Here is a 14,503-nt window from a genome sequence, read left to right on the forward strand (position 1 = left end):
AAAACACAGATGTGTGTTTAAGTGTCTTACTACACATTAGTCACACTATCTAGTAAACTTAGTATAAAGCCAGGAGCTAAGAATTCTTTAGTATTAATTGCTATTCTCTTGACTTACTGTGTGACAAACACTTCAGTAAGAAATGGCCTGAGAGCATTGTCCTGGGTGCTCTACAGAGACTGGGTGAACACAGGCTCCTTTCAGACCCTACATGGATAAATTTCATATTGCGTTCGCTGGGTTTATGCCTCTAGGGAGAATACCAGTGGAAATATCGATTTGTCCCGGTGACAGTATTTCTCAAGAAAAAAGGGATGTAACGTACATGACTGATGAGACACAGAATCAGCCTTGCCTCTGCTGACAGAGATGATGAGCAGAACATCAGACTGGGCAGTGCTGTCCCCTGCCAGCATGGTCGAGAGCTACTGCTTCCAAGTAAGAGGAGTTAGTACAGTTTTCTATGTCTGTTCAGGGTTCACATTCACCTGAACACAAAATGTTCAGGACTGAGGAAACAGAGTCTAATCTCAGTTACAACAATCAACACCTGGATCCTGTGGAAGTATTCCAAACTTCCATTGGTGTAACTGGGCCCTGTCCTACAGCATAACACACACACTCCCACAGCCTGAATTTCCTAGGTGGGAGCAGCACATAATGATGTTACTTCACCTGAATATTTTTTTTTCCCTTCAGTCAACAAGTAGAAAATCACAGACAGCATCTTCTCATATTATGATACCCATTACCACACGTATCATCTTTCTGTTTCATTCCCAACACTAATAAGCACGGGACCTAATTATCCTAATTTATAAATAACTTTCTTCATTCTGTCTCTGTGCAACAATGCTTTGGCAGGCATCCTCAGCCGAAGATTTGAAATTATGTCCCTGCCAAAAACTATTGCTGCTGCTGAATCACAGCACACACAGTTGAAAGGCAGTGGTTGCTTTTATAAATATCTGTGCACATACATACATATATAGATGTATGTGTGTGTGCATGTGTGTACAGCAACTTGGAAACACACATAAATCAGGCAAAATGGCATGGTGGCTTTCTCTATTCCAAATGATGTTACTGAGCTCATTCATATTTCTGCTAATGTATTCATGCATTTCCTAGGGAAATTTTAAGGACCCTTGGGCGAATATCAGTTTTCTCTATTGAACTAGTCTGACCACCACATTAGCTTAAGCTACCAAAGCCACCAGTAGTAGGACTCAAGTGATGATTTTATTCTTGAGCATGGAATTAGGCAGTTGTGGAGTGTCCAAGGAACTAGGCTTCAAAATCAACTAACGTCAACCCAGACTAAAGAGAGCACTGCTTTCGCATCCCAATGCAGAGGATGGCTAGTGGCAGCAGCAGAATTAATGCTCTGCTAAAGGATACCTTTGTTGCATTTCTTTTGGTTTTCACAACATCCTGCGGCAATTTAATCTCTGCTTTCTTGAAAGAGTTCTGCCTTGTGTTTTCATTATGCTTTTTGGTAATTTAATGTAGCACTTACTGTTTCATGGCCTGTGGGAAACAGAGATGCTCCTTTCTCATTTGCTTCCTCCACGGCATTAATTTTGTCATTTATCAGCTTTAAACCAAGTGGGTTCAAGAGAGGGTTCTTGATGGGAGATGCTCCAGAGAGAAACTCTGAACAGAATTGCTTTTCTGTCCTAACTGATTTGCCACTAGTGCTTTATTGTTATAACCTGGTGTGATTTATCAGTGATTTTGCTTCAATAGGAAGGAATGCATGAAAATGACTTAGCTGAATCAAACTACAGGTTCATTAGCTAAAATAATTGTTGCTATTAGTAGGAATTTATGCAGAACTCTTTTTAAATTACTAGCAAAACCCAGATTCAGCAGCCATTGCTGTAGCAATAGCTGAAATACACAGTATACATTTTATACAAGTTTTTCGAATCTGTTTCAGATCTTCTATAACATTTTACAGCCACAAAATGAAAAGTAATAAGCAATTTACTGCTGCTCCAGATTGAATTTATGTTTTGTAATTAATTTAATATGTCATATAAAACATAACTTTGAACGGTAAACTGGCCTGGAAAAGAAAATTACAGATGTTTTCTTCTTGCTAACTTCAACAACTTGGGGAGGGGGATTACATTTACAATGCTTCACTGTGGCTTTTTTACAGTGCATTTGATAGACACATGGCATTGAAAGACTGGTTGCTGCCTAAAATTAAAAAATACATTTTATACTAGAAGTGTCCCTCCAAGATAAGTGCAGAGGAATGTGGAATTACCAAAACCTAGTGGTTATCTTGTGGAGACAGAGACCCATCTGAACTTTCCCCTGCCAGCCTGCTTTCAGTACCCAGCCAAGGCTATGAAGATTTATGTTATTACTCTGCCTTATGTAGCCCTGCCTACATTACAACCTTCTGTCTTTCTGCAAAATAATGACAGAAATCCATCTAAGGCAGGAAGAAGAGATCTTCTATGTACTTAACAGCATGCTGCCTGCCCCAGCCAATCAATCCTTCATGCTGATAGAAACAGGAGGAAATTTTTCTTGCCAGCAATAAACCCAGCTGCCCCTTCCTGTCTTTTGACACTGCCTATTCCCTTTCATGTCAGCCAAAGATACTTCTTTTCCCTTTTTCACTACCTCTGTTTCCTCTTTGACTTGAGCTAGGGACTGTAAGAATGCCCTCTGAAGTCCCACACCTCTGCCACAAGGCATGGTGTCCATATGGTCATCATATAGCCTCTACTAAGCAATGCCCTGTTGCCAACAGATTTCAGATCTGGTGCCAAGGAACAGCCACATGACTCAACGCTGGAAGTCACTTAGCAATTTAAATCCAGAGGATCTCAACTTCTATGTTATACTGGAATACCATCTACCAAGTGTGACACTGTGACCTTGGGAATGGCACACAGTAAGTCAGTGACACAGCTGGAAACAGAAACCGTGTCACTGCTTCCCAGGTCTGTGCCTCACCCTGACTGGGTGGCAGGTAACACATCCTGATTGCCCAAGAGAAGACCACAGAAGAGCTCTCTGCTTAAAACTGCTATGTTTGAGCTAGGAGGGAGCACAGACACACTGTACCTAGAAAGACACTTCACGGGTCTCTGCCTGAGGCAGGCAAAGCATTTCTGGGTGCACAGGTTGTGTTATGACTCCATCCAACAGCAGGGTGCTCAGATTCCTTCTGCTGATCAATCTCCGTGGGTATAAATAAAAATAAACCAAAACCAAGGACAGTGCACGCCAAGTCTCTTGTACCCAAAAAGGACTCTCTCCATCATTTGTGACACAGTGCTGACATGCAATTCTGCAGCATCCAGGGCTTTAGATGTATATGAAGATCGTCTGTATAGATATCTCTAGAATTTGTGTAGATATAATTAAAGAAAAAAATATTTTCAAAAGTAAATTAAAATGCTCATAAAGAATATTATAAATTCTGTAAAAAATGTGGGAGAAGTACACTGAATTACTATGGTATATTTACTTATGAAGGTTTTACAGGTTTTGAAAAAATTATCTATTCTGTGCTTCAATATAGGTGGTAAAAAATATATTTATTTTGCCATTACAGTTAAACAAACTCATGCAACCTCTGTTTACACATGGACACATCTAATCTTCCTATCCCTTAAAGCAGAATGTGCTTGCCTGTGTTAAAAATCCCAGTGATTATTAATTTCTAACTCTTTCCTGCCCCTTTATTAGAAAGGCAGTAGTGAGTAAAAGACCATACTAACAAAGAAATTATTTTGTGCACTAATAGACAACATTATTCCTTCTTTGATAATCTTCACGTACTATGAATACACTATTGTAGATAGACACATATTTCTGCAAAACATTAAAACAGACACAAAAAAGACAGGAATTAATAACAGTTTTCTCATGGCAACGTAGCACCATTAGTCCTTGCTCTTAAGAAAAAATGTAAAAGGCTGTATTTCTTCAGCAGCCCACAACAAGTCAATGGCTGCAAAACTCAGCTCTCGCTGTGTTCTCTGCCACAACAGCACATTGCAGTGTCCCCCCTTTTGGAGGTCACTCCCAACCTACAGCTATTTATTTTACTGTATTTCTGCTCAGTAATTTTAGTTACCATTATATATATGCACAACTATTCCAATAAGCAGGCAGGGAACAGTGGAGTTGCTTAAGGCAATGAAGCATATGGTCTCTTGGAATGAGGATTGTGCTGTACGGGTATTATGCAGAGGGTTTGGATTATAAGGAAGTATGCAGGATGTCAAGGGAATGATCAAGGCAGAAATGTCTTGCATATATTTACTAAAACAGCTTTCCAAAGTCAGTGTGTAAGACCAAGACTACTGTCAGCAACACCCATCACACAAACACCCAAAAAACTTCTCCGCAAGAACGTGACCTGGAGTGATGCTTTCATTTGAAGTTAAATATGCCCTAAATCTGCCCCACTGATCCTGGATACCTATGGGATGCATCTGCTTGGCTCCAGCTACACAGTTGATCGCAGAATGATAGGGTTCAAGCCTCTCACAAACACAACACATCTGTGAGGTCAGGAAGTTGCATCCCCATCTTACATGGAGTGAAGAGGCATGGAAAGACGTACAAGTCATCAGTAATTTGTATGGAGCCAGGAACTCCTGCCAGAATGCCTGGAGCCCATTCCTGTGCCTGAAGTGTAGACCCGGTTTCCAGCTGAACATCTAACTGGTACATCTCTTACTGACTAACACTGGGAAACTGCCAGCAAGATAGCAGTGCAAAGCATGTGCATTTTGATAGAGAAGATTGTGGCCAACAACAGAGCAGTTTGTCTGTATTATGTCTTAGTGGGTCTGAAAAATTAGTCATGACCAAGTACCACCTAACTACTTACTTCTCTGTTTTTATGTCTGTTATTGTAGATACCTGCCAATGAGACAATAAGGGCTGATCCCAAGGCCAGATGGATTCATAACATTCAGGCTGCAAAAACAGGATCATGCTGTTACTAAATTTACTGAGACTCTGCAGTTTCTACAAGGTGAGTTTTTTCCATGAAAAAGTAGCATTGGTTTGTATTTATTAAAAAAACAAACAAACAAACAACAAAAACCCTTCCACCATCTGTTCAAATGACTGTACAAGAGAGAAAGCTGACAGTAAAGCTGTACTGTGCTTAACCACCTGCGCCCAGGACTAGAACCAGACTATAATGCCATTTTATGAGCTTCCACAGTCATCCCTGATCCAAAGATCCCCACGTGTTCTGCACCTACGGAACTGAAAGAGGCTTTCAACACGTATGCTCCATGGCAGGGAGGTGTGCTTTGCAACTGGCACACACAGGAGCCATCCAACTCATATCCACTGAAGCAGTGAATGCAGTAAGAAACCACTGCCCAGGAGCCACTTACCTGCACACCGTGTGCAAGGACAAGCCAGAGGGCAGAAGAGCACCACGTTGCTGCTTCACTAATAAACCCAAATTCCCTCTTGCTGCCTGCCACATGAAGACCATTTATGTAAGTTCTCTGTAGTAGAGACAGAAGCTTCATTAGAAATAGAGTTGGCCCAAAAATGGGATGTGTTCATGAAATTCCACTTTCCCCTTTGTTCCCTGTTGTGGGAAAAAAGATTACAAGTACTTGATTTGCTCCAGGTTAGAGGCTTGAAGTCCTAATGTCAATGAACTATAGCAGTGAGCTAATTCCTGTGGGTACCGCTCCCAATGGCACATTAAGTCTAACAAAGCATCATTAAAGGAAAAACTACCATTCATGAACTTAATGTGTTGTTGTGCCACTCTGAAAACAGGAATTCTCATTTTAGGTGTGCATCTCAAGTATTCAAGGTTTGTGATTTTGGTGTTGAAAGCCCTACAATGAGTCCTCGTTGCTGACTGTGTGTGATGACATGTTTTATTGAACCCAAACTCATGGGCATGCTTTGGCTCCAAAACAACACTGCTAACTAAACAACAATTCTTAATTAGTATGGAAGGCTACTTTTTCCCTCAAAGTGTTCCAGACATTGCCCTCCCTCCAGTTATTCAGACATATCCTCCCCATCATTTCTTTCAGTTACCACTGAGTTTAGTGGGAGGTTTTCACACACGCAGACAATGTTCAAATACATCCTTGAAAACCCTGTTCTTACTCCATCTTGAAGAAACAGATGGATAGTACAAGCGTGCATGGAGGTTAGGAGTTTAAAGGTGTGAAATAAACTTCAGGAGGTAGTATATGGTCCCCATGGTTTTTACATGGCAGATGCTTTACAAAGTCTGCTGAAAAGGTTTTTTGAATTACTTGTATTTGTAAAACTGTCTTATTTCAGAAAAGGGATAGTTTTTAAAATACAAGACTTAACTGTGGTACCCCTATTATTGTAAAATGCAACTAAACTAGAAAAGCTCATGAACTGGCAGAATCTGCCGCATAAATTAAGCTGTGCGCTTCTGCCATATAATCTGATCAAACTGGCCTATGCCCACAAATGCAGAAATTACTTTGATTAACAGTCATAGTTAGATAGACAGAGTCGATAGACAGAATATCATAGAGTCGATAGACAGAATATCTTAACGCAGTCTAGAAATATTGGTAAAACTCAGCATTGCCCACAGTGCTCACATAGCCTTGTATGCTGTCCATCTCAGGCCAGATATATTCCAGATCTAATGCCATATGGATAGGCTATGTTAGTGCTTTAAGTTCCTTGCTAATAAATGGCAAAATTACTGTCTGAAAAATCCACACAAGGGATGCATGTGTAAAAGGTGAACAGGATGGCAATACAGCATGAAATAATTTGTAAGGGAAAGGAAACATGAATAATCTTCCTTACAGTCAGAAGATGAGAGTCTCTTCCACAGAAGTCACTCTTCTCTCTCTAGATAAGATCCACTGTCTGAAGCTCTGCAGAATTCCCTGTTCCATATCTACCTAGAGTCATTATTGCATCCCTGTTGGCAGAAAGAAAACCCAACACTTGAGGGGAAGGAGTTAGTGTGACCATTAAAAGAACTGGTGAAATACCATCAACGCCAGTGAGGCTGAAGGGTTCTTGTCACAGCCAAGAGCTAGTTTTCTTAAGGACACTTGTTCAAGGCAATTTCTGATGGTTCTTCTGAGGTCTCAGCTTCCCCTGAAAGACAGCCCATCCCTTCCTCCTGCACCTCTCCTTTATCCTTTATAGTTCTCAGCAATGGGGTGCTCTCAGGCATCCCTCAATCTCTTATATATTCCTCACTTTATCCAAGCTTCCATCACTGCTTTCCCTTCTCTCTGAATATCCCTTATAATGGGGGGCCACCTACCAGTCTTCCATGGCCTGGGACATAACCAATGGCAGAAACACTGTTTCCAGTCTATTTTATTTGCTTGTGTTTTAGTAAGTATTTTTGGCTCTGGATTTTGCTGCTAATACAACCATTTTTTTTTCTATCAACACAGATCAGTTCCATTTAAAATACACCAGATAGGGACACCTGTAACTAGTTTTACGTGAAGATATGTACACAGTTATGTACAGATTATATACATATAGGCATTATATATACACATATATATATATACACATATATATAAGGCACTGTAAAATGTACCATCACTTCTCTAGGACTGTTTTTAATCCATAAAAGTAGATCATATTTCTTCATATAATTTGAAATGTCTAACCAAGACACTTTAAAAATGTTTCAGGGTTACAGACATATCAGCTGTGAAATAAGCCTTACTTTAAAATTCAAGTTACTGTGACAAGATGAACAAAACCTATTTTGACAGTAATTCTTATCTATTTATTATATAACTGCTTCTCTCTGAAAAGATATTCACCTGGATAAATAGTTTCCTTTGTCTCTCCTTATTATGTTCCAAAATGTGAACTGAAACTTGTCCTGCAGAATAAAACCTAAAAATAATGGAGAAATTAATACAAACTTGGATAATTTATCCATTACTTAGGGACAGAAAAGCCAAGATTGCTGTAAGCCAAGATGTCTTCAAATAAAATGTACTAAAACAGGTAATAAGCTTATATAATTCTGTTTGATGTAGCCAACATCAATGAAGCCTGGTGATTATGTTTTTGGCCATTTTATATATAAGGTAATCTCTGCCATGTGAAGACACGACAGCACAGAAATATCACTGGCATTTATAATGAACATGCTTGAGTGGATTGTTGCTTAATGTAATTAGCCTATATATGCAAATTATGGCATCAGAAACCTTGCAGCAGCTGCTGTTAGGAGGGCTTGGTAACCGTGTGCGTCATAAGCCAGTCTTACAGATCAAATGGACATATTTTCAGAATAGATAGAGACAGATAAGTGAAGAGAGATTAAAAATCATACATCTTTGGGATATATAAATCCAGATATCCTGAATAAAACATTGCAACAACTACCAATATAACATTTTTTCCATAGTTATTCTGTAGCAATGATTCACAATTGTGCTGGACCGCAGGATCCCTATTAACTCCACAATTTTAATAAAAAACAGTATAGAAAACTTCATTTAGTGTTGATCCATTGGTCACAACAATGAGACATTCTTTTACAGACTCAGCGTATTTTCTACTCTACCATAAGCACCTTGAAAATGAGACTTGACCTGCAATCACTTCTTTTAGTGTTTTGTTACTTGCAGATTTTGCACTGGAATTGGTCTTTCCAGTCCTACTGTTTCAGTTCACGTTTTGCAAATGGAAGTGAAAAAGGGCAGCGCGCCACGAACCATGTCAGCAAAAGAATGCACCTGAGCCATAACTCATCGGGGTGAACCAGACACTTGAAAATACTGAAGTAACTCAAAGGTTTAAAAAATATATATGTATTACGAGAGCCACAAAAAAGGTTACAGACAGAGCTCCACAAAGCCTGCACAGATACATTCCAACAATTCAAGGTGGCAGAACAGGTGAAATACAGACCATAAAAACGGTTCAACATTAACTTTCCAGACTGTCAGAGACAGCAACCTTGACCCCATCTTTCCCCCCCACAAAAAAAATATTGAATATATATCTATATATCTATATATCTCTAGTCTGGACCATAGATATAGTCCAAAGAAAACCACATTGCAATTTCCACATTAGGCTTATAGGAAAATAGGCATCATCTGAGGAACATCCATTATAACACCCATGAGGTGATTATCTTAGGCCAAGGTGAGATAACATTATGCTTGGTTAGCAATTTTAGAACAGCAACACAACACAGTTCATTTGCTGCACATGGCTACTAACACATAGCTCTGTGCAACCCTTACAGCTGACTTTAACCAAACTAAGTAATTACATGTGTTTTGTTTTCTTTAATATAAAAAGAAAATGCTAATGTAAGATATTAGGGCAGTTCCTGCTATGACCTTTCTTAAAAATTCAACACTTGAAGACTTCTTTAATGTACTTGCTTACAGACGCATTTTGAGACTGTATTAACGACCTTCAGGAAAATATGCCACCCTGCCTGAGGCTTTTTCCCTTGTTCACTTCAGGTTATGTCTGCATCCAGTTCTGACATACGGGGCCAAATGCTGGTTGTATAACAGTGCAGTATTTGGCCCAGAGTTTCAAAGTCTTTGCTATTCAGACTTTCCTATGAGGTCAACGAACAAAGTAGTAAAAAAAGAAAACATTAAGGCTTCAAGTAAAAATATTTTCTCTCGCTCCCACCCATGTAGTAAGGTACATTTAACTTCCTAATACTCAATATATTATACAATTAAAGATACAGAGATCCAACTTTTCAAGGCAGATTTACTACAATGAAAACCTGGACACTAAATGGGAGTGTATGAACAGGGAACAAATGGCTAATTAAATGCAATATGCAATGAACATTGATGCAAAACCTAAACAAAAACTATTGCTGTTTTTTAAATAAGTAATACAATCCACAGCTAAAAATAAAAACATGTTGAAAAAATTTAAGACTCCTGAAACATGAAATAAACATGACAAAAGTAAAGAAGCTACTTTACAAGATGTGTTAACTTGTGCTGGATTTTCGTGGCTGATCTCCACCTCCTGTAAATTAGCATCACTTAAATGAGCTTTGATGGAGCCACAACAGTTTACACCAGCTGAAGATTTGGCCTGCAGCATCTTTAAAAACTGAGACTACCTGGGCAGAAGAACCTTACTGCTAATCTGTATACTGTTTGAAGAACTATACTTCAATATGGGCTGGATTCTGCTCCAAAATTAGATTTAATAAAGAGGTCCCCAGTCCTGCAACAGGAGCTATGGAAACAGACACTTACATTTATGAGAAAATAGCTGCGGGTTCAGTGCCTTGGATGGAAATGAGGCTGGACTTGCTGCATGCAATCTCCGGCTAACAGTTCTGCTTAGATTATTCTTTCGGAAGATTTGAATAATTTACTCCAGGCTACGTGCACTGAATTATATGCAAACCTCAAAAGGAAAAAAAAAAAACAACCCCACACAACTTTGGTACCATTGTAAACCTATTAACAAGTCAAACATCTCTCAACTGTGGGCAAAACTACTCACAAAATACATAATCCTTATATATGAACCTGTAACGACACAGTGCATTCATTCCTTCCTCCTTTACCCCTTGTGAACTATGTCAAAATAACCCTGGATATTAGTGCTTTATACACACAATACTGTGTTTAGTCTTACTGAGAAATTCTCTCATGAACTAATGTAGTTAACTTCAAAGGCTCTTTGGCCCTTCAAGTTCCTCAGTTGCTTTTTTGTTTATAAATGCAGGAAAAAGAACAATCAAAGTGGAGCACCACTGGGATGCAAATCTCAGCTATTACACTGGTGCAAATTTTCAGCCTTGCTTGCATGAATTTCATGTACGTATTCAAAGACATGACAAAATGTGCCCTTGTCTCGCTCCCTAGCCCAAATTCAGTGTATCACGTGTTCCATCTTTTTCAGGGCTTCCATATGGCATACATGATACTTTAAAAACAAGTAAATCTTGTGATACTCTATGCACCAGAGTGAATTCCAGTCCTTGAGGAAGTACTGCATCTTCCTGAGGAGTTAACGTCAGGGTAGAGTTGCAGGTTAATAACAGTTAAAGATGGAAGAAATCTGTAAGGCCATCTGGTCTAGCCCCTTGCCCCTGCAGGCTCACCTCTTACAGAACTTTTTTTTTAATGACTTGTCCAAATATAGTCTGGCTGTTCTAAACAGTCTCCAATACTCTGCCTTGGAAGACTATTCCACTGCCCCTTCCCCTCCATCTTTTCTGCCCCCTTCTAAATGCAGACCATTGGTTATCAGTGACAACCTTTTGATTTACCTTTGGTTTTACATCTTTAAAGTAAAGTATTTGTAAAGTCACGATACTCAATTTCCACTTCATTGCTTAGCCAGTGTCATGGTTTTAGCCCTTTAAATCTTTTCATCAGCCAGTCTGTCCAGTCTTTCAATATATATTGCTCCATCTGTACCTGATCCAGTTTGTCAGTACCTTTCTAGTACCATGGTGCCTCCAACTAAGGACAATATTCTACATGACAGTGAGCAAATCGCATAGAAAGACTAGTGCTTCTCTGCTCTGCGATGTCCCTACAGTAGGCATTTAAGATACCACCAAGATACCACACTGATTTCTAGTTCACTCTCTCATAACTCTGGCCTATTGCAGCTGCATTGCTTTCCAGGTTTCTCCCTTCAGGCGACACTGAGCATTACACAGAGAGATGATTAACTTTCTTATGTTCTCTTCAACCTTTTTCTCCAAAAAATTCTGTGATATACAAGGGACACAATAAGCATGTATTGCAGCAGATGTTAAGATCTACCAAATCAAAAGATAAATTTTAACCAGGCAAAACTGAGGTCAATATTTGCCTTCCAGAATAATTAATATCAACATACATGAAAATAAGTAAGATGCTATCAACACATTCTGAATTGCTACTAAATATCTGGAGAGCTCTCCATTATAGTCAAAGACTGAAAAGGATTCAATCTCTTGAAACAAATATCCTGAAAAATGTTTAATTTAGTTCTCTAGTCAAAACTATTCACCAGGAAAACCAGGTGGGAAGCCGAGGTTTTGTATGCTGACTGGCTCAGTGATAAATAATCATTTTTAGTGACTTTGGCAACAATTTCTCAGGATATTCTTAATAGCACACATGATCTGGCTAGTTAGCATTGGTCCAGATCTCAGTACTTTTGACTTCTGAGGTGGTAACTGCGTGGGAAGGAAAAGAATCCTTATGGAATGGAGAAAAAAACCCATTCCATTTGTCCCCAAATTAGCTTTGCCAGAGTTCTCATATTTGTGACAAAAGTAATGCACCCCCCCTTTCTTGTTTTTTATGGTAAAGCTGTCTTTAAGTCCAACAAAGTAAATGTAGTTTTCTGGAGACAGGAAAAAGAAACCTCAGAGTGTTGAGCAGATTTGATTGATACTATTTTAAAAAGTTGCTCCCTAGGGGAAAAAACCCCAAATGGAAAATCCTTTGTCTAACAGTATTGAAGACCAGAGGGAATGTGCTAGTAATTAGGCAGACAGAAAATTTATATCCTTTAGATGTATGCTTGGCTCAGTTACACACACTGTAAGTTCAACAGATCGTGATAACCTTGCTGCAGGATTACACAGACGGCACCAGGACAAGGCAGTAAACCATGTTATTGCCTAAATCCAACAGGTAAGGAGGGTGCAAGGAAAGCAGCTGATGGCTGTTTAAAATATGTTCCCATCCAAACATCTCTTTTCTTATCTGCTTGGTTTTGTTTCCGAGTCAGAGAAGCCTTTAAAAACCAGATGGAGCAAGAGGTCAGAGTGGAAGATCCTTACTGGTGTTGTGGTCCTTTTCCATGAGAGACAAACACGCGCACACGCACACACACAATTTCACACACAGGGAGGCAAATGGCAGACAGTGAGAAGCTGTTGCTATCCTTTCTCCTGCTCCCATCCAGGACCAGGGAGCAGGGAGGCTTTTAAAGATGCCGCGGCATTCGCAGCCCAAGTGCCCTTGCCTTGCTCCTTCCCAGGAGGAGGAACCCAACCTGCAACACCCCAGGGGACACAGAGCAGTTCTCACTCACGCAGACTGCCCAGCACAGGAAGCCTGCTTTCCATGTCGGTAGGAAAACAGCAGCCAGGCCTCTGATTCCTGCCGGACACGTTGCTGGACAGAAGAACTGGGAAGGGGAAAAACTAAATGATCCTGGACTGACCATACTTTTTCACAGCACAACTGGTACAAAACAGGTTTGTTGGACAGACACACGCACAATGGCTTTAGCGCTCTCTTGCATGAAAGAAATCCGCTCTGTGGTTATGGTGTTAGGTCATAGCCAGTTCCTGCCTGTTTCTTCAGGAAGAGTCTGATGGACTGTACAATTTTATTCCCTCAAGAATAAGGCTGCAGCTGGTTTTTGGCCAAAAGATGAAAACAGAACAAACCCAAAACAAGAAAAGGAGAGTGGCCGGCTGCTGCTGCTCCTTCTTTGTTGTTATTTGAGTCTTCACAGTGCTCCTAGCTTCATGGCTGGCTGAGTGGATGGCTCTTTATTTTTAATTAATTGTATTTTACACTGAAATTTCATAGGTTGTTCCACCAACTCCAGACACCTTCTTAACACTTGAGTGTCTAGCAGGGCTGACAGGTGTCCCCTGGGAACTTGATGTTGAACCCAACCTGGATATTCCTTTTGGCTGTCCATTTATTTTACTGTGAGGTGTCTTCAACTGCATGTCATCCCTGCATCAAAAGAAATACCAGAAGATGCATTGTTAGTAACTAAAGTGTGATAGCAGAATGGCTTCATTCAGGACAAACAATTACCCCTGTTACCCTGAGTCCCAGTGTTGCAAAATATTCAAGCATGGGAGCAACCTCACTGAAGCCAATACATTTGAGGAAAAGCCACTGAAATGAGAGAATTCATTTGGCTATTAGGTCAGTGGATCAGACCCCAGTAATATCTGTTCATTTAATTACTTGTTTAAATGCTTTGTTGAACAAAACTAATTGCATAAGCATTTGTAGGACACAGGAGGGTTTAATTGTGACCACTGTTGACCTTAAGCCAAACTGTGTCTTACTATCAGAAATAATACTCAGAAAAAACACTGCCCAGTTAAATATCCAGTTAAAAAAAATTACGTTGCTCATCTCTAAAAGACGTAAGGGAGGTGAAGCGCAAGACTTCTTTATGACAGAAGACACAAACTGAATCAAGTCAGAAAGCACTCTAGGATGTCTGTAATTAAAGACCATATTCCAGATGGACTCTTTGAAATAATATCCTTTCTTATGACCTACTGCCAGGGAGCATGGACAAGAGGCTTTCCTCAGAAGATATTTTAAATCTAGGCCACTACACACTAAAGTGTAATGTGTCTCTTCCCCAAGACTCACAAAATAATTAGATAAAAGCCTAGTAAAGAACTTGTTTATGTCCTGGAAGTGTCAGCACAACCGGGGTCTGCTGTATTCTCACATCTTACTGCTGCACAGTGGATGTCTGCTTGGGTTTGCCTCAGCCTGTAAGACTG

The 14,503-nt window shown here is 39.8% G+C and overlaps 1 protein-coding gene across 3 annotated transcripts in view; it reads right to left on the bottom strand.

Annotated features, from left to right (window-relative positions):
• Positions 1-3,442: 3,442 nt before the first annotated feature.
• ZDHHC8 (zinc finger DHHC-type palmitoyltransferase 8) overlaps positions 3,443-14,503 on the bottom strand; it is a 124,046-nt gene continuing 112,985 nt past the window's right edge. For 2 of the 3 annotated variants that reach the window (XM_040602686.1, XM_040602697.1), the window contains one exon: positions 8,801-13,706. In XM_040602686.1, the coding sequence (XP_040458620.1) occupies positions 13,535-13,706 (172 nt within the window). In that variant the 3' untranslated portion in view covers positions 8,801-13,534. Of the gene's footprint in view, positions 7,891-8,800; positions 13,707-14,503 lie in introns of those variants that run through there. The other variant, XR_005829215.1, reaches the window with a different exon arrangement.

Source organism: Falco naumanni, chromosome 1 (genome assembly GCF_017639655.2).
Source record: "Falco naumanni isolate bFalNau1 chromosome 1, bFalNau1.pat, whole genome shotgun sequence".
Taxonomy (NCBI): domain Eukaryota; kingdom Metazoa; phylum Chordata; class Aves; order Falconiformes; family Falconidae; genus Falco; species Falco naumanni.